The sequence below is a fragment of the Pseudomyrmex gracilis genome, unplaced genomic scaffold, assembly GCF_002006095.1.
Source record: "Pseudomyrmex gracilis isolate BER0280 unplaced genomic scaffold, ASM200609v1 scaffold_125, whole genome shotgun sequence".
Taxonomy (NCBI): Eukaryota; Metazoa; Arthropoda; class Insecta; order Hymenoptera; family Formicidae; genus Pseudomyrmex; species Pseudomyrmex gracilis.
Window position 1 is genome coordinate 305,055 of NW_018020709.1, and position 19,866 is coordinate 324,920.

The 19,866-nt window shown below is 40.6% G+C and overlaps 1 protein-coding gene across 4 annotated transcripts in view; it reads right to left on the bottom strand.

Annotated features, from left to right (window-relative positions):
- Positions 1-19,866, bottom strand: part of LOC109856590 (box A-binding factor-like) — a 74,608-nt gene that overhangs the window by 15,376 nt on the left and 39,366 nt on the right. For all 4 annotated transcript variants that reach the window (XM_020432032.1, XM_020432031.1, XM_020432034.1 and 1 more), the window contains exons 2-5: positions 18,077-18,470; positions 16,652-17,602; positions 3,411-3,538; positions 2,255-2,569 (exon numbers count right to left, since the gene is read on the bottom strand). In XM_020432032.1, coding sequence (XP_020287621.1) covers positions 2,255-2,569; positions 3,411-3,538; positions 16,652-17,602; positions 18,077-18,470 — 1,788 coding nt within the window. The remainder of the gene's footprint in view (positions 1-2,254; positions 2,570-3,410; positions 3,539-16,651; positions 17,603-18,076; positions 18,471-19,866) is intronic.

Consider the following 19,866-nt stretch of genomic DNA (forward strand, 5'->3'; position numbering starts at 1 on the left):
AGAGAGAGAGAGAGAGAGAGAGAGAGAGAGAGAGAGAGAGAGAGAGAGAGAGAGAGAGAGGGCGTAAGGGGATATTTGTCTTGCCAAGTAAGGAGAAACTGAAACGCGAGCGGTGGTCTCTTGCTTAGGGATCGGCCCTAATTTAGTGCCCGCGTGAACGAATTAGTCACAAAACTACGTGTCCGCGCTTGAACCGAGAGAGCGAGAGAAAGAGAGGACAAAAAGAACAATATTTTGTCCGCGTGTTGGTTTTTCAAAGGATTAAATCGTTTTTCGTTATTTATCACGACCGCAATACGACACGTCGAAGATCAGAGAATTCGAGTTGAACGAGACAACTCGACATTATTTATCGATAGAGTAAATCCTCCCTCTCTTAGTTTTGAAAATAACATAAATCATCGTTGGAAAATCCGTAGTTCAGCTTGTCCAAGTTCTCAATTTTCACTCTCTCTCTCTCTCTCTCATCTGTCTCTTTCCAAAACGTAGAAGAAAACCAGAAATGTGTAAGAATTTATTTTGCGCGTTATGAAATTCGAAACGAAAACTTCGGGACGCCTTTGGCGCGATTCCGTCGCGCGTTCGGTGAATATAGATACTCTTTAAATTACGTTACATTTTTTATTCATTCAATTTCTCGCGTAAAATGACAATACTCGCGCAAGAGAGTATTTTATATTCATTAATTTTTTTCTAACAAGTGGAATCTTCCAGCAACGCGCGTCAAACGCGCGGAATTCGAGATCTCTCAGAGGAACGCGGCACACACGCCCACCGATCCGTGCTTGACAATATCCACACACATTCCGCCGCACGATACCCACCACCTCGTGCGGGGTTCGTCGTTTAGCGCCGGCGTTCATTTATTTCTGTATGGGATCGCAGATGCACGCGACGCGAAGAGGATCATCAAAGAACACCGCCCACTTCGGAAACGCGCGACAGACACGCCATGAGAGAGAGATATATCTGGTTCACAAAACCACCCCGGTTTTTTTTTAGAGGGGTTACCTACCTACTCAACTCGTCTGTGTGTTACCCAACACTTTGCAGTTTCATGTTTCCGAAACCAGGAGTTTGGGAATTATAGAAAATTATATGTGTGTCGCGCAATTAAGAAAACCAAAATGTTTTTACAGCCGAAAGATACGCGTAAAAAAAAAATTCGAACATTTCTTGTGTTACTCTATCGCATTTCAAAAAAGTTTTAATGTAAATAAAAGCGCCGTGTTGTTTTCTTAGGAGAGGAAAATAAAAAGGTGTTGCAATTCCTACAACAAGCAAAACTGAAGAACGAACAAACTTTATACCGTTTCTTTCGCAGACTATTATATTGAGTCTCTCTCTAACGCCCACAAATGACAATATTTATTAGATCGGTGCGGAAATAATTGCAATTTGTTTTATTTATTGTTAAATAAATGTAGGATTTGTGTTTAACAAACAAAAAAAATTGCAGTTAGCGCAGCGTCTAAACAATAAAAAGATAAAAAAAATATCTAATCTAAACAACGAAAGATAAAAAAAATTTGAATACGTTATCACCGAGTTGCGCGGCTTCTGCGCGTGAGAAAATGATACACATCCAAAAAACACACGACGGAGATAGAGGATGTATGCAGCGAGCTATGGAAAATTATTATTTCTCCCCCTGTCTCCGGATTCCACCGATTTCGAACAAAATGGCCAACACACGTTTTTCGTCGCGCGTTATCGCGATTCGCGACATTTAAAAAGGTCTGTCTCCCCGCAATTTGTCGGAGGACACGAACGTTGCGCGATTTTGATAATTCAAATCGTGAGAGTACGCGACGATCACTGTGAATTTATATCAAACGTGACGCGCGAAGTTGAAAAGTGACGCGAGTCACAAAATTATCGTTAAACGCGAAGGATATCGCTTGTAAATTTTGCGATAAAATTATGCCCAATCGATTGTTTACTATCTTTCGGAACGTAAAAATCTATATCAGTCACATTCGTACTTTTTGGATTTTTTTTCGCAAAAACAAAAAAAAAAAAAAAAGAAAGAAAACAATCACACACCTTCCTACGTCAACAGGGGGAATCGAATTATTATTCCGAGATCGCAGTTTTGTTTAAAATAAAAAAAAATTATTTATTTTCACGTGTTATTTATTTCGCGCGCATTTATCTATTTTTGATCACGGCGGCGACACCGACAGTAATCGAAGGGTATCCATCACGATTCCGATTCGAGCCGATTGATTTTTGATACAAAAAAGACACTCACTTGCACTTAGACTGGCCGCTGCGCTGATTTGCGTCGGCGTCGTAACCGGAGTGACGGTCTGTCGTCGCGACGGCGTGCCATATTGCGTGGTCAGTGGATCGCTCGTGACCGACGGGCTCGTGTAAGGCCAGGTGCTCACCTCGGCGACGGTTGTGTTCTGCTGAGACGACGAATACGGCGGACTGTATCCGCGAAAACTTGATCGACCGGCAAAAGGTTGCGTCGAGAACGCCGGCAATGATTGATGGGGCACCGTAGGCGACGACTTGGTGCTCCCGTAATCTTCAGAAATCGGCAATGCGCTACCAGTCAAAGCTGAAACATAGTCCGTCCGAGAGGGACCAGGTTACAAAAGAGAAAGACGTCCCCAGTCTACGGGGTGTCGTCTCGAAGAAGATACACAAGCGCTTTGATTACACGATCGAAAGTCTTATTCTTTTTTTTTTTTTTTTAGGGCAAAAGATATATTCGCATTTCTTTCAGTGAAAAGCATAAATAAGTACACAGTCGCCAACGAGAAGTAAGTCGCGACACAAATTAACCATATCGTCTCGACAAAAATTCAAGTTTTGTGTTGAACAAATATTTTAGGAAATCAGTGACGCTTGACACGATTGACACGGTTGTCGCTCACCTGACATCGTCAAGTGTAGCTAATTGTGATATTTCTCCAACATTCCGAGGAGACATTCGGAGAACTCTTACTTCAAATACAATATTGCGAGGAAAAGAGAAGAGTTAAAGAATAAAAATTATCTTAAAAAGCATTAAACAAAATTATTTGCAAATTTAAAAAGTTTTTAAATCTTGTTTTATCGTAAAAATTCAAATTTTTGACAATTTTGTCCGGTTTGTTTATTAATGTGGATTTTAGCTATTAATGAAAGATACAAAGTTATATACGTTCCACGTCACGTTGAGTAAGTTCAATCAATTTTTTTGCATATTCGAGAAATTTGACGATTAAAAAATTTTTTGTTTGGTTCTTCTCCCGATGACTCGCACGAAGCGAAGCACAAAAATGCCGCAGATGTCAGCTCGGACTCACACAGACGCACAGTCATCCGTTCGGTATTAAGTCAGACGCGTTTCGGAAAACACATTCAAGCCGACGTAGGCATTATCGAGCTCATTATCTTAAGCGAGTGATACATACTCTGAGCGCCCCAAAGCTGCGGGGACGATTGCAGTTCCGTCGGGCTGTTCGCAATATACGGAAGAGCGTAGGTTCCTCCGGTTCCGGTTCCGGCGTTCACACCGCCTATCGGTCGATATATCGATGAGCTGCAACAAAGAAATCTGTGATATCGTCACTCCCTACGTATAATCCCGTAACTCCAAAAAACGCAAATTTTAGAGGAGAGCAGTTTAAAAGAGTATAAAGCTTCATTATGTTTCCCTATAGTCAGGGATCTTTCGATTTCAAAAATTTGTACCTTATTTATGAATATTTTTTTTTAATGATGATTATATGGAGCTTCAAGAATTTTTAAATAATAATGAATTATGGCTATTGAAGCAGTAACACTGTTGTTGGAGTGTATATATTAAAATCCGTTTATTAACAATTGATAGTGTAATAGCATGAACGCTTTCGACCCTTGTATTAGGTCCTTTTCAAATGCATTTAAATTGAGTCGCGATTTCACCTTTGTAAAGTGTTGGTCGGGATGGCTAGTGCGGATACCCTTGATCAACATTGAGCGACGTTTTCTATCTAAGAAATTTAAATGCATTTGAAAAGGACCTAATACAAGGGTCGAAAGCGTTCATGCTATTATACTATCAAAATTGTTAATAAACGGATTTTAATATATACACTCCAACAACAGTGTTACTGCTTCAATATCCATAATTCATTATTATTTTTTTTAAATATTTGGTGACCATAAAGAACATGACTTTATAAGTGTCATTATGCAATAAACTGAAAATCCCATATGTGACACTTATGTAATTATACGTACACCGAAAAAATTATATTCTTGTAAGTAGAAGATTTTATACCTAAAAAATCTTCTTAAAGATTTTAGATGATATTCTTCTGAAATTAAGAATATATTCTTTATTTAAGAATATAGTCTTTTTCGATGGTGAGATATATATATGTTTTTCTATAGAGGCTTTTTATATTCTAATCAGTATATATTCTTATCAATATTACTATTTAGAGGATTTTCCTCTTAAAATAAGAAACTCGTCTTGGCGCCTATTTTAGTATAAAATATACTTAAAGTAAGTGGGATATCCTCAAAACAAGAATACAATTTTTTCGGTGTAGGGAGTGACGATATAGAGACACGAGAATTCGCGCGGTGAACTGCCGCCCCTAACTCGCGATCGGGTTGTGTCTCCCCGGCAACGCCAATAGCGAAGCAGAGATTTGATCTAAATCAAATGGCGCGAAAGGATTTGTTGCATGTGCGTCTCAGCGCGCGTTCGACTTTTTTTTAACAAAATTGTCAATTTATTGCATATTTGGAGATTTTACCTCACGTTAAAACACTGTCATTTAGCAATTAATTAATACGTAAATTAATTAACAGATATTAACAATCGTAACAAAATGAGAAAGTTCTGAGTTCTCTTTTGTAATGTTTGCGTCACACGGATCCGATGTGTGATAATATTTATAAAGACACTCGGTGTGTTGTTTTTCACCGAAGCTATTCGAGAGAGAAAAAAAAAAACTTTAAACACTCAATTGCTTAAACACGAAGAAGAGACAAACCGCCGAGACAATCACCTCGTGTGTGTTTCGCGCATGGATCACGTCTCGCGAGCAAATACGCCCCCTACCCATGGGATTCGGTTAGCGGCGCGTGCTGCATAAAATCGATCGTCATCGGATCGATTCGACACTCCGGAGAGTCATTTTTGTTTTTAATGCGAGTATTTTTTTTCTGTTTTTTCATCGCTAGTGTGTGTGTGTGTGTGTATGCGTGGGGCACACTTTGTCTCGCACACATGCCGATGTAAAACGGAGATTGCGAGGAACACAATCGTCTGTCACATCGATATCTCCTCAGGTTGAAGAATAAAATATGGAAGACGAAAAACAAAAGATAAAAGAATTAAAAAAAAAAAAAATATTGCGCAATGGAAAAAAAAACAATATGTACGAAAGCACGCAAGATTCGTCTCTCTGCGGATGATTTGCGGACACGTGTCCGCACGATCGATAACTACACCACCGGTGTGTGCGCCGGATACGAAGTCGCCGATCCGGAAACACCGGAAGGAAGGTGACCATTGCGGGAGAGCGCCGTAACTCTTTACAGTGGTTTGATTCTCGAACAAAATGCGGGCACGTGCCGATGGCGGAACACACCCTTAGTTTTTAAATCGTCCGTTGCTAAGAGAAACCTCCGCAAAAATGTCAAGAGAGACACGGGTAGTCCATTAACTACGACGTTACCACGAATTGTTGTTTGTATCTGGTTTAGATTAATGACCCACTCGAATTCACCGTTTGGTTTCTACCTACTTACCTGAAAGAAATGGCGAAAAACTGCGCAGCACTGTGACAAGTGCGCGTTGACAGAATTACGATGCCACTTTTAAGTGCGTCTTTTCTTCTCAAAGGGACTTGTCACGTCAATGATCAAAGAGAAAAAACCTTTCGGACTGCATTCCTCTCGAATGCACAAAAGCCGGTCGATGACGTGTCTGACGAGTGTGTCTACCTTTATCCGAAGACGAACCTGTACCTGTGTTTAGTCACGTTAAATTATTAACGTCTATCGAGAGAGTAAAGCCGAAACTTTATCACCCAAAGGAAAACGAAACGAGATTGTTCGCATTACCACCAGAGTTTTCTCATACAATACCTTAGTTTATTTTTTTTGTGTTTGTGTCGCGAATGGGTTACAAAACATTTGGTTGTTTGTGTCAAATTATCTCTTTTTTTTTTCCGAGAACGAGAAAAATCTCCCAAAAATTTTATTCGATCTTTTTTTTGTTTTTTTTTTTTTTGTGTTTTTTATTTTCCATCAGATTATTAGATTTGTCTCGCGCATTTTGCGCACGTGTTAAATAAAAATTGAATTCGCACGCGGCGAACATTTTTTGCGTCATCTGCGTGCGGATAAGAGCTTCTTTTCGCGTGCAATTACACGGCGGAGGAATTGCAATTACGACCGTGCTCGTCGGCGTGCCACGCGCGCAATTGCGCGCACGTGCGCTTTATCTCCGAGCGCATTATAACGTGTTCCAAACAAGGTAAAGAAGCGACCGGCTTAAAACAAACGAAGCCATCGCTCGTACGTTTCCGATGATGTCAATACGGATGCGGCCTTGAACAGTCGCCCGGCGTACCGAGCACGTTTCTGCATACCGGTACGTGTTCGAAGTAACGTCTCTTTGCACGCTTGATCTCTCGCGATGTCGCCGATTTTCTCCCCTCTCCGAGAGATGTTCCTCAACATGGTGAAAAATCCACCAAATTAATCCGCCCGTTGGTCGACAAAGACGAAATATCGATAAAAAAAAAAAAAAAAAAAAAACGCGAGCGTATAATTTCGCTACGCACAAAGAAGCGCGAAAAGAAATCCGCGACGCGGATTAAATGCTGACCCGGTTTAATTCGCGCGTAAACAGAAATGCGCGAAATATCGAAATTAGAAGCGATTTTGCACAGATCGCGATGCTTAAACTCGAACAATTGTAAATTATTGCAACGATATGTGTGTAGATTTTCTTGAAAAAAAAAAAAAAAACCAATGCGCAATAAAATATCGGAAAACGCAAATACAAAAAATTGACGATTCGAGGAAACTAAAGGCGTTCGCATTTATTTGGACGCGCTCACATAACGTGAACCGGGGACTGGACGAAAACTGCGTTTGCAAAAGTGCACAGCCAGCAGCAGCGGTATAATATTAACTGCCCGATCGCCCGCCGGTCGAGTTGTGACGAAATTTGCAGGCGAATCGGGTAAACCCGACACCCGAGCGAGAGAGATCCGCTTGTCCGTGTAAAATCTGCTTGGACAATTTATATTTACGTTAGGATAGGTTATGACGTGAGAATAAAGCTGACGTCAAGAGACAATAATCGGACCGCAGGTGGAGATAAAATTCTAAAAAAAATAAAACACACGTTGTGTTTTGTTCGAAACGAAAAACATCCGAGAATACAATAGAATATCTTCTTGACGTATATATATATTGGGTTGGTTCAGAAAACCTCTTCGCATATTTTTGCATTAAAATTTTTATAACAAATTTTAATACGAAAAATACACTTTCCGACCCAACCCAAAATAAATATTCCGAAATAAACGCGATGTTCTGTGAAATTTTGCTGAGTTACGACTCTAAAATCTCTCTCTGTGCGCGCGCGCACAGGTGTGCGCATCGAAATCTTTCTTTTCGAAAAACATACGAAGCCGTTTTTGCGAAAATCGCTCCGCGCGTGTAATTTTGGAAATTCACGCGAAAAAATCTTGTTTCTGAACAATATATTTCCGCCGGTATTTGTTTCTACTTGCCGGAGTTTTGGTTGCAATTACACGAATTCCGATCGCATCCGTGAGTTTTAAAATTGAACCGCGCGCATATCCCGTCCATTTCCGATTGCGAGTGAAAACCGCGCGTTTTACACAGGAGTGTGCTTTTTGCGCCGACAACAGACCGATGAATGCCGTTTAACGGTGTCTGATTGTCTTCCGATGTCGTACGTTGGACACGAGCTTCGACGACGACGACGAGCGCACGAGGAGGATGCTTCGCTCTTAAGTGCATCGGCGCTAAGTACCGACATAAATAGTCCGAGCGTCCCCCGCGCGGTTCGAAGAACGGGACTGTGAAAATTTCCCTCCCGTGAAAAAACAGGTTACGCGAATGGTTTTTCGTACACGTATGGTACCAGGTGCAATCGCGCGCACGCGGGTACTTTGTAAAGCACTAACGGTGGGAGGGGGAGGAAAAGGAAACGGTATTAGAGAGACGGGCACGCGCTGTGCGCGTAATTGCGTGTTCCTCGACGCGCAGCGATGCGCCCGCGGTTCCGTTCGAAACGCCGCTAATGCGTTTCGCAATGTAAAACGGAGAGAGAGACGACGGCGTGGCGGAAGAAACCTTCCTCTCTAACAAAAAAAAACTATGAAACAAAGACTGTGCGAAAGCAACGGAAAAGGCGGGGGGGAAAAAAGATGCGCGTATACAAATCCGGACGGATTTCGATAAATATTAGGTCTACCGGAAAGTTCCGTCCGTTTTTGGAATAAAACAAAATACACATTTTTCTTAATTTTTCAAAAATGAGATATACAAATTGCCCTCACGCTGGCAAGAAATCATTAATAATAATGGCAATTATATTATTCAATAAAGTTTATTGACGGTAAGAAAAATTTGTATTTTGTTTTATTCCAAAAACGGACAGAACTTTCCGGTAGACCTAATATTAATGAAATCCTAAACAAATAAATTAAAGTCACACGCACCATCATTATAATCTGTGTACAAATAGTTTTACCTACATCGGCGTTGAGAGACAATATGTTGCACACGTTGTTTGTTTTCTTATAGACGTTTTCAAAATTCGATCTGTTTGCAATATTTTTTCTCTTTCTCAAATGTGAAAATGTGAAAATAACGTTGCATCGATTGCAACAACAAAAACAACAAAAACAAAAATTGTTTCAGAGCCGTTGGAAGATAAACAGAAGCGCGGCGTGTTTTTACTTCCTTAATCACACATTACCGCGAAGAGAGAAAGAGAGCGTTATATTATTTGTTATATACGATCTATATAGTTCGCGCACCAGGCACGAATGATGATCGAAGAAAGTAATGCTCAATGACGTAACGTCGCGCTAACAGGAATCGAGAGCGTACTTTAAGGCACGTACAGACCGCGGATCGTTCCGTTTCCGAACGGCGAATATATATATTTCGACGTGTTATTCGATTTTCGCGCTCACAAATCGTTCGATCGATTCGATCGCAGATCGAACGATTTTTTTTTTCGATCGCGCGTCAAGAAAAAATCGGAACATTTGTTATCTCTAACCGAAAAAAAAAAAAAAATTGAACATCGAGAACAAGGAGATCGAGTGCGAATTCGCGATTACGCGATTATCAAAGTGTTCGATTTCGTCGTTCGATTTCGGCGTTCGCATTTTAGAAAAGCATCATCCGATCTGTACGCGCCTTTATGCGCGGCTTTATGTGCGAACGCACACATATGTGTGTGCCGCGCATATTTTATGCGTGTGCGTAACGGCTGCACGGGGAGCTCTCAATAGCAGAGAGATCTCGGATTTCTTCTAAGAACCTCCGCGCCGCGCTCTTTAACCGCCGCCCTGATAATCTCGATCTTACACTCCCACGAGAGACAGGAGGACTGTAGCGATCGACATAGCGATCGCGTGACTCAATTTTAGATCCACACGCACACACTTCGTAGATCGATATTAAATCGGGCAAAAAAAAATACGCGACCACTGATACATAAATATATTATAAATTTTTAAACAAATTTTTTTTACTCCGCGAAATTTATTAACTTTTGCGCGATATTTTCGTTTTTCTTTTCTTCTCCGCGCGAATTTTCAAACATCCATCTCGCGGTTGAAATTGCAATTACGCGACGAGAGTTTCTTTAATAAACACACACACACACAACGCATATACACAAAGAAGATACAAACGAGTAGATACTTTAATACGCATATTATAGTTGCCACCGGAGAAAGACGAGGGTTCCTCGACGAGGAGTGCGAAATTCGCGAAATCCAATATAGCGAGTTTAATGTCAACGGGGTTATAGCCCTGCTGCCGTAGTACTATCTGAATCCACCGAGCTGATAAAGAGACTTCTCACGATAGCTCGTAGAAGAAGACACGCGAGGTGAACGTAAAAGAGATGAGGATGATAAATCTACACTCAAGAGAGAGAGAAAGAGAGAAAGAGAGAGAGAGAGCAAACGGTATGTGTGTCGCAAAAAAAGGGTAAGAGATGTGTAATATGTATGTTTATTTAGGACAGATATCGATATACGGGAGTCAATATGAGAAGTTCTAGAATTCCTTCGATAAAAATAACACCGATAAAACACCGATGGAAGTTAGATCTCGACGAAGTCTCGACAAAATTGCACGAAAATTATTTCGACGCGCCATCTTCAATTTTATTTACAGAAACGGATTATCTGTGTACGAGATTCTCTACGGAGATCGCGTAAAGTAAAAAAAAAAAATAATAATAATAATAATAATGTCACGAGATTACGCAGAATGATAAATACAGTTTCTGTGCTTGTCCATTTGCTTGCGCGAGTGACTTTAATGAAGAGTGACACGTAGTGGAAAGGTTACTTCGAAAACAACCGAGATATCGGTGACATCTAAATATTTTTTTTTCCCGTTTCTGGAATTCTTCATCGTTTATAAAATAAAAAAAACAAAAATAATTGAAGAGACGATTTATAGAAAATATTTTATCGCAACGAAAGGTCGTGCTGTTGAACGCACGACGAGAATCTCCGTATTTATAGTGCGGTAGAAGATAATCTGGATATGAGAGATAAGAAAAAGGTACCGGTTTTTTTTTTTTTTTTTATTTGCCTTATTTAACTGCATCGAGATTGTAAGATATCGTCGGTGATCTTTTTTTTATGCGGTCAGGGTTAACGGAGAATAAATCATGTTGGTTTTGATATTTGCGCGGCCTGTGTATAAAAAAATTATGTATCTATCAAGAAGTAGAATATTATTACTCATAATTATATAAACCAACGAAAGACGAAAGATACAACGAAATATATATACGTAATACGTAAACTCATCAGTTCGGCGAGTGATATAATTTGGAGATATTTTGTTATTTTGGTTCGCGCGCCGATTTTGCGTTATCGCCTTGTGTGTCACATTAGTTTTATTTTAACCAGATTAAAGTCGAATACGCATCGAGAGAAGTCGATAAATACAAAAAAACGAAGGAACGCGATCAACAATGTAGATTAGGTGAATGTATAATGCAATTGCGATTGGTTACTAGTCAACATTATGTAAATTGCAACATCAACAAAATCAGCGGAACAACTTTAATAAAAAAAAAAAAAAAAACAATTATAACAATTATAACTTATAATTATACGATTAATATGTAATCGTAACCAATTTTTGTCTTCCTAAATTAATTGTTTCTAAATTATATATTGCCTTATACTTTAGTTACAAAATTTCCATCAAAATTTCTATCAAAATTTGAAAAAAAATTATTTCTACATATAATGTTCATTAAGTAATGTAATGTAATGTTAATTGCTATATATATATATGTTCTTCGGGGACTGTATCCAAAATTTACATATAAAATTTTCAAAACTTATTACTCAACACGTTAAAATTAAACAGCGCACGTGCGAAACGCGTCGTTTAAAATAAGAAAGAAAAAATCTCTAAGTGTACAATTAGACGAAGTCTATAGAATAGAAAAAACTGAGAGACGCGCGCTAACTATGACGTACACAAACCAAATCTCTAATTTGAAGAAAAAAAAAAAAGTGACTCACTGCATGTTGGCTGCACGCACACAGATGACGTCTCGATAATATTTCGATAAGTGTCTCTCCTCCTCTTCGAGTTTTTTTTTTCTCCGCTTTTCACGTCTCGTCTCCGCGAGGGAATGAAAGAAGGCGAATTAAAAAGAAAAAAAAANAAAAAAAAAAAAAAAAAAAAAAAAAAGGCAACGAGATGCCTCGTGCGGAGAAAAAAAAAAGAATGTCTCTCAAAGGCCCGTATCTGTCACCAGGCAGACAAGAACTGACCGGAATGTAATCTAACGATGTGCACGAAACGTAGGTTGAACCCCGAACGGAGACCTCGGCAGGAGGACCTCGAAGGTGGTTAGGATTTCCCCTCCCGCGATTTCTTTTCCCACTCGGTGGGGATTCTCCTGCGGACGACGGTCATTAATCCCTCATTCGTCACTTTCTGCGTGTTTCCCTCTCTCCTTCTGCGAGGCATTAGCGACATCATCGCATTTTGCGGCGCGTCGTCCCTTCATCCTCCCCGAACGCGCCTCCGTCCGCAAGAGAGTACACTCTTTTCTCCCACCCATCGGCGATATGCCACTTCGAGACGCCCCACTCTCTATTTCAAGTTTCCCGCTACGTTTCGCGCCTTTCGAACCGATCGCCGTGTCGAATGACGATCGATTTTCGTCCTGTCTTTAGGAACCGTAACGGCGTCAGGCAACGCCGGGTACAAGTGTTCCCTAGACCGATCGAAAAACCTTTCTTCCATCAAAAAATAAAATATTCAAACTCCGAAATACTCGTTTTTTTTGTTTTAAATACATTGTGTTTATTTCGTAATGTATTTGAAAAATTTTACACAAATACACGCGGCTCCGAAGAAAATTGCGCGGAAAAAAAATGGCCAATAAGAAGTCAATCTTCGTAATCGTTTTGCTTTCTGACAAATATTTGTATCTTCTCTCGATATTGCTCAGACGTTTGGACAATTTTAATTCAAACGATCTCAAAGTAGAGTTTTTTGTTTTAAATTTGATTTAAAAGTCGTTACCTGAAAGTAAGTCTTTTCAGAATAAACGTTGCGTAAAAGTGAATAATTTACAAACGAGCGACTAATTAGTCTGAGGACAATAAGTGTCTGTAGAAAGCCCGCCGTAAATCTATCATATGCACGTCACACTTCCGCCGGCATCCACCGTAACACCGTAACCGCAGGCAAAAAGACAAATGTTGAAATCGCTCTTAAATGTAAAGACAGCTGCGCGCAGAGCTACGGCACGCGCGCGCGCAGTGATGACTTTCAAGATCACACTTTGTAAGTATTTATATTTTTTTTTTTTTTTTTTATTTGAGAAATTTAAATTTGATTGTGAGATTGCGCATAGTTTTTTTACGCTCGTCTACACGGATTTTTTTTATTAAACTTGACCTTAGCTACATCTTTATATTTTTATATAATTGATTTTTTTTCAAGAGAAAAAAGTGGTACGCAGACTTTTATCTTTTTTTATATTTATAAACGGATGTTTTTTAAATATTAAAAAGTAATGTCAAAGTGCTAACAGTGTGGCAATAAAACAACAGACGCACTGAGAAGTTTTATACAAGGAAAAGAGACAGAAAGAGAGAGAGAGAGAGAGAAAGAGAGAGATTAAACAATAGGAGAGTTTGTTCTGGTGCACGAAGGGTTTCGTTCACTATACAATTCGTAGAATGCAGCGTGGACGTATTTATGAACTGTAAACTCTCGAATGATTCACAACAAACTTCGCACCGCTATTAACGAATGCGATTTATTTATGTATTTATTCTCGTGTAACTTTCTTGATGTTACCGAGCGTAGGAATAACGTTTTTTTTTTTTGCCGTATTGTTAAGTTTTTTCTCATACTGCATCTATAGCTTTTTTTTTTGGAAAAAAAAACAAGTAAACTCGCAATTATTGCTAATAATCACTTTTTGTATTTCTCGGCGGAATCGAGTAGTTTAATGTTTAGTCTATATAAATATTTGTGACAATTACACGAGATTAGCGTTATCTGACATTGAAAGTTCCGGCTTGATACTCCAAAGAAATAAAAAAAAAAAAAAACTAGAAATACATTGTTTGAATTCGAACGCACGAAACTGACAGAAATTTACATAAATCGCGCGGAGACGCGAATTGCACAATTGCAGAGCGATTGCAAATTTCTCTCTGGTGGCGCAAGATCTCTGCGACCAAATCGGTTGAGGAAAAGAAGAACGCTACAAAAAAAAAAAAAAAAAAAAAAAAATACAATTCTCTGTAAAGCGACGGACAACAAATTGCGAATCTGATCTCGGAGTCGAACTTTGGATATATCAAGTTGGGAAGGTCGTGGCCTGTGCACGTCTACACCGCGTGAGCGAACACATCAGTGAAATTCTTTCTCTTATGTGTGAGAGAGCACGCGACCATAATATCCCTCTCTTCTGATTTTTCTTCTCGATTACACATTCGCTGTGACGAAAGTCTGACTGCGCGGTTATTTAATTACTCTTTTTTTTTTTTTTTCACACAATTGTGAGAGATGGACACAAACCGGTGTTAATATATCAATCAATCAATATCAGTCAATTGGTCATCTCGATTGGTCAATAGACATCCTTATCGGATCTGCAGATCGGGAGCACATCAGATAAGAAATATCGAAATCGAAGAAATGAACGGAAGAATATATTTCCGATGCGATAAAAAATTGCACTATTACTTATAGCGTGCAATTAATAAATTTAGAAAAGTAACTTAACCGAGAGATGGATTCTCGTTTTCTTCCTTAAAAAAATCTTAATTTTCCGATTCGACAGTCTCTTCTCGATTATTTTGGACACTGAAATGTGTCTCGAAGACGCGATTCTTCTCTCGAATATTGTCTCTCGTTTTATTGTCACGTAGTGATGATAAAATCCGAGACGGTTATTGTGCGCGCACAACACAAATGCACATCGATCGAGTGAATCAACTCGAGAAACCTCGATTATGACGCATACCGACTTTGATGTGACTCTTGCGAGGCGAGCAATTGCCGCCTTTTGCACCCTTCTCGGAATCGCGGATCATGGCAAACAAGATGATTTGCGGATCATTATTTCCATCGGTGAACGAACCCTTATTTCGACGGAAATTGAAGTCGGAAACGGTGCGGAAACAAGTTCGCGCGAAATTATCGTCTCTTGCAACAAAAATTCGTCAAAACTCCAATATGTCGCATGTAGCAAACACGAGACCTTAGATCTCTTTAATAGCGGCAATTATATTGAAAAACTTCATTGAACGTAGCTTCGATTATGTTGAAATTGTTATTAACGTTCGATCTGCGTGTAATGAGAGTCACAAACTTCTTTTCTCTTTTCTTTTGCTTTTCTCGCGCGCAGCGCAACCCTTTATTTTCCGCTCTCTCTCTCTCTCTCTCTCTCTCTCTCTCTCTCTCTCTCTCTCTCTCTGTGTCAGATTACATCCGTGTCGGCATCACCGATGCTTATATCTCGCAATCCGGATAAATATCTTTTTACAAAATATTTGTCTCTCGCTCGAGAAACAAAACTTAGTTATTTCAAAAACGAAATGAGAATGTTCGCGTATACAAGAATTTGTTCGCGTAACAGATTTCGTCACCACGGGAATTTTTCATCAACCGACTTAGACGACGGTGAGGAAGACGGGGAAGAAGGAACGCGATATAAAAATTAGAACAATAAAGTGTGACACAATAAAGAAGAAGAAAAAAAGAAAATAAATCGCTCGTCAAGAGAATAGCGCGGCGAAAAAAAAAAAAAAAGAGACGACCACCTCACAGAAGAGCTTCGAGTACCTAAATTTGAGGGCTCGTGCTCGAGATAGATCAACAAACACACGACCCCGTGGGGGTGGTGGATACAATCTTCGCTTTCATGTGACTGTTAGCATAGGGCCTTCAAGCGTCATCGGAGCGTCTTCTACGGACGTGACGGTTACATCCCCGCTTTGTTTCGGTGCTTGTATCGCCTATGCACACATACCCTTGCGGAAACGCATAGAGAGAGAGAGAGAGAGAGAGAAAGAGATCTAGCGAGTAAATATTTTTGCGTTCAGTGAAGAACGTGTATTTTCGCGCGAATACAAACAGAGTTCCGAGATAGCGTTTCGTGGTACCGCGTCGAGATCAAAGTTATATTATTTCTCGGAATTAAAATCGAGATCGCGCATCCCCTTTTATCTGACCGGCAAAATTTAAACATCATCACACCCCGCTGTAACATCTTTTTTTTTTTTTTTTTTACCTTTCCGCAACACGTGTTTTCTCCCCGACAAAAAAAACGAACTTCGCGTAATTGCTAATAATTGACTTGTCCGCGAGATGCGGATAACGCGTATACGTACGTATATATATACACACCTAATCACTCGCGTCTCGCAGAGACGTGAATCGAAGTTAAGTTCGCGGTAAATAATAATAATGATGAAATTGAAATTGAAACAATTTTCTTGCGCGCGACAACCGCAGATCTCGCAGAAAAACGTCGCGTCGATGTCAACGAACGGCGACGCGCGCACAATACGCGAATTTTTGTTATAACATTGTTACTCGAGAGATCGCGACATATCGACGAGTCGCTAGTTTTGACATCGCTAATATTCAATTGTTCAACAAATGCTCAAAAAAAAAAAACAAAACAAAAACATTTCCACCACCTAAACAGACTTTTTTTTTTTACAAAGAAACGAGAAAAGGAGGGGATGGTAGCGCGCTTCGCGCGATAGTAACGTGAGAACCAGAAACGCGCGTTTTGAAGATATATAATATCACCTCGCACCTGTGTGTGTGTGTGTGTGCGTGACACACATCTGTCCGCGGGGTCGCACGTGACGATAGCGTCATTTACAACAAATGATTATTTTTGTTCACTAACCTGGTGAGCGAGGCACTCACGGGCGAGTGCGGCGCAGAGGGATCCTGATCGTGCTGATCCTGATGATGATGCGGAGTGGCGGACGCGTGATGCGCGTATATCGTGTCCATGTAAAGCTGATCGGACACCCGATCGGAGTCCTGCAATCCGTGATTGGTTTGAACCGACGGTGGCGGCTGCATCGCCGTGAGATGCGTGAACGACTGCAACCTGCCTTGATCGGTCGGACTGTAGCCGGCATCCTGACGATGTTGCGGCGACGATAAGGTCGTCTGATCGTCGTGCGGACTGTGGCTTGATTGTGGCGAACCACCCACAGTTTGGACCGACGGGGAACACGCGCCGGTCGATGATGCGCCGCTGGCACGAATATGATGCTGCGAATAGGGCTCGGACAGCACGTCCTCCAAATGCGACGCGTGATTATGATGGTTGCTACCGTTGCTGGTATTCGGTGGAATAGCAAGATTGAAGAAAACACTTAGATAATCTCCCCGTGGGTTCCTCATGGCCGCGATGCTCATGCTTCGCTCAACGTCCTCGTCCGTTTCCTGATGGTGATGCTGCGGATCCTCCAGATGACGGTGGGCGGACGATAATTGATGCACTTCGGACAAGTGATGGTGTTGAGACTGCTGCTGATGGTGATGTTCTGTCGTAGTCGGTGAGAGCGTTTCGGTATATCGTTGCATTGTCGAGCGAGACATCTGACTGTGGTCGTGTCCCTCCAGCACGACCGAGGTCTCAGACGGGTGAGCGTTATCCCCTCCCTCGGGAACCGGGACCTCTCTTGGCCCGACCTGCACGTATTGATGCGGCTGCTGTTCGTGATGGTGGTGGTGATGGTGTTGGTGTTGGTGGTGGTGGTGGTGCGTTTTCTGCTGTTGATGATGCGGCTGTTGGTGGGGCGTCTGTGAGACCTGTTCTTCCCTCATGTCACCGCCCTCAAAACTTTAGGGATGAACGGGAAAAGAGAAACGCGTGTGAGAGACATTTGTCGAGTTGACAAATTTTTTTTACTTTTTCGACAAATGTCAGAATAAAACAATCCCATTGGGGGGGAGGGGGGATTGATCAATGTATAAAAAAATAAAAAAAGTGCTGACATGTTGTTTACAAAAAAAACTAAAATTTTTGAAGAAAACAATAATGTCGTTCAAAAATAAACTCGCGAGTAAAAAAGAGAAACGGAATATTATAAAAAAAAAAACAAACCTTGTATAAAAAACACATTAACGCTCCGTTGCCAACACGTAACGGGGGTGCGAGTAATCATCGATGCGAAAGAGAATAAAGCTAATATTAATATTAATTTCGTTCGTCATTTAATTTTCTCGCTAAAAAGCGAGAGATAATATTCGGCAAAAAACACACAAGTTCGCCTTGCAATTCGAAAATATACTCGTCTCGACTCGGAAAACTCACCTCTCGTGAATCATGTGCGCGGGATGATATCCTAGCTCGTGAAGGGTATAAGTCGCGTTCGGATCGTCGTCCGCGTGATTGTTGACAGCGGCGGCGACAGTGGCGACCGCAATAGCGACTGCTTCGACACCGGTTGGCTCTACCAAGGCGCCATTTTCCATTTCCGGCTGTCCCGCCTCTTCCAGCACGCCCACACCGCTCTCCTCCCCGATCTCCTCCTTCGCCACGTAGACCAGCTGTTGAGGGTGTTCCTGCCCGACATCGTGTTTGATGACGTCCTCGCTTTTTATCGCCGCCACCACCACCGCTGCCTTTTCCTCCTCCATCTCTTGCTTGACAATTGCCTCTTTAGCAGACTGTGACGTCGTCTTGGTCTCAACATATTCGTTAAACACTGTAAATTTCCAAACAATTTTTTGTTGCCTATTTTTATATTCGGTATGTTAGAAATTGCTCACATTCCTTAAATATAAAAACTACGGCTCGTTTTCTCTGTTTGTGTGTGTGTGTGTGTGTGTGTATGTCAGAAACGCTTAAGGCTAGCATATAAACCGACATACACAATTTTCGTTATTGTTTAATAAATCTCCTCGAAATATGAATTTCAAACATAAAAATGCACATGGTTTAAAATTCTATAAAGAAAACACAATTCTTTTATTTGCTTTTCGTTTTCCAAAAAAACGTTTTTTGACCTAAGAAAGACCCGGCTCGAAACGCTGTGAAACAAAGATTAAAAATATCTCAAAGTGTCTTAATGAAGACTATAGCATTTTATTGCTGTAGTCTTTGTGCGCTTTTATCTCTTCAAGTGTAAACTGACTACTTTGTAGTCAGGCGAAAAATAAGTGTGATCGATGCCAAACGAGTTGCGTAAACATATATGTCACATAAATACTCCGAAAATTATCGACCGATTGAACTATATATATACGTATTGTTTGTTTTGCTTCGAAGTTAATATAACGCGACACTACGACTATGATCTGTCTCGTTTGTGAAGATTTTGTTTCTCTCTCTATCGCTAGCTCCGAGCTAGATCGAGAGAAAATTTACGGCTTTTATTCTCAAAAGTGAACTGATGTGCTTCGAATCGAATTTTACCCTCTCTCCTTCTTTCAAAACGAGCAATGTAAACACGGATCTTACAAGTATTACTGTACAAGCAAACAGGAAAGATTGGAAAAGCACGGTGGAATTTGATTGAGCAATCTCACATTAGTAGACTTGGACTAATATCAAATATTTAAAAAAAATTGTGTGAGAGACGTTACGATCTTAATTTCTTACCAGTAAAACAAAAATGTGTTCTGAAGCAATCGGAGAATTTTGTCATATCGATATTATACGAGACGCAAGAAACATAGTTTTGAGTTAATCGATCGTTGAAGAGATATAGACAGATATATTGTTTTTCTCTCTCAACTCTCCGTTTTCTTGTACAACCGACGTGACCGGCTACGATCGCTCTATCGCGTGAATAAAAAAAAAAAAAAAAAATCGTCGAAGTGTTGTAATCGATCAAAATTCGTCAGAAACACACATACGCGCGTGCGCGCGTGTGTGTGCGTGTGTGTATGTATCGACGACATCGAGAAACTGTTGCTAGCCGGTGCGTTACAAAAATAACTACATGTTCTTATCTACGCTGCTCGTGTGGCGTACGCACTCACGCGTAGATGGATGGACACCGCCGCACGGGGAAGCGAGAGAGAATAATGAGAAGAGAGAAGGAGAGATGTGACTCTGTGTGTCTCAAAAGAGAGCGGCTAAACGAAGAGAAAGGTTTC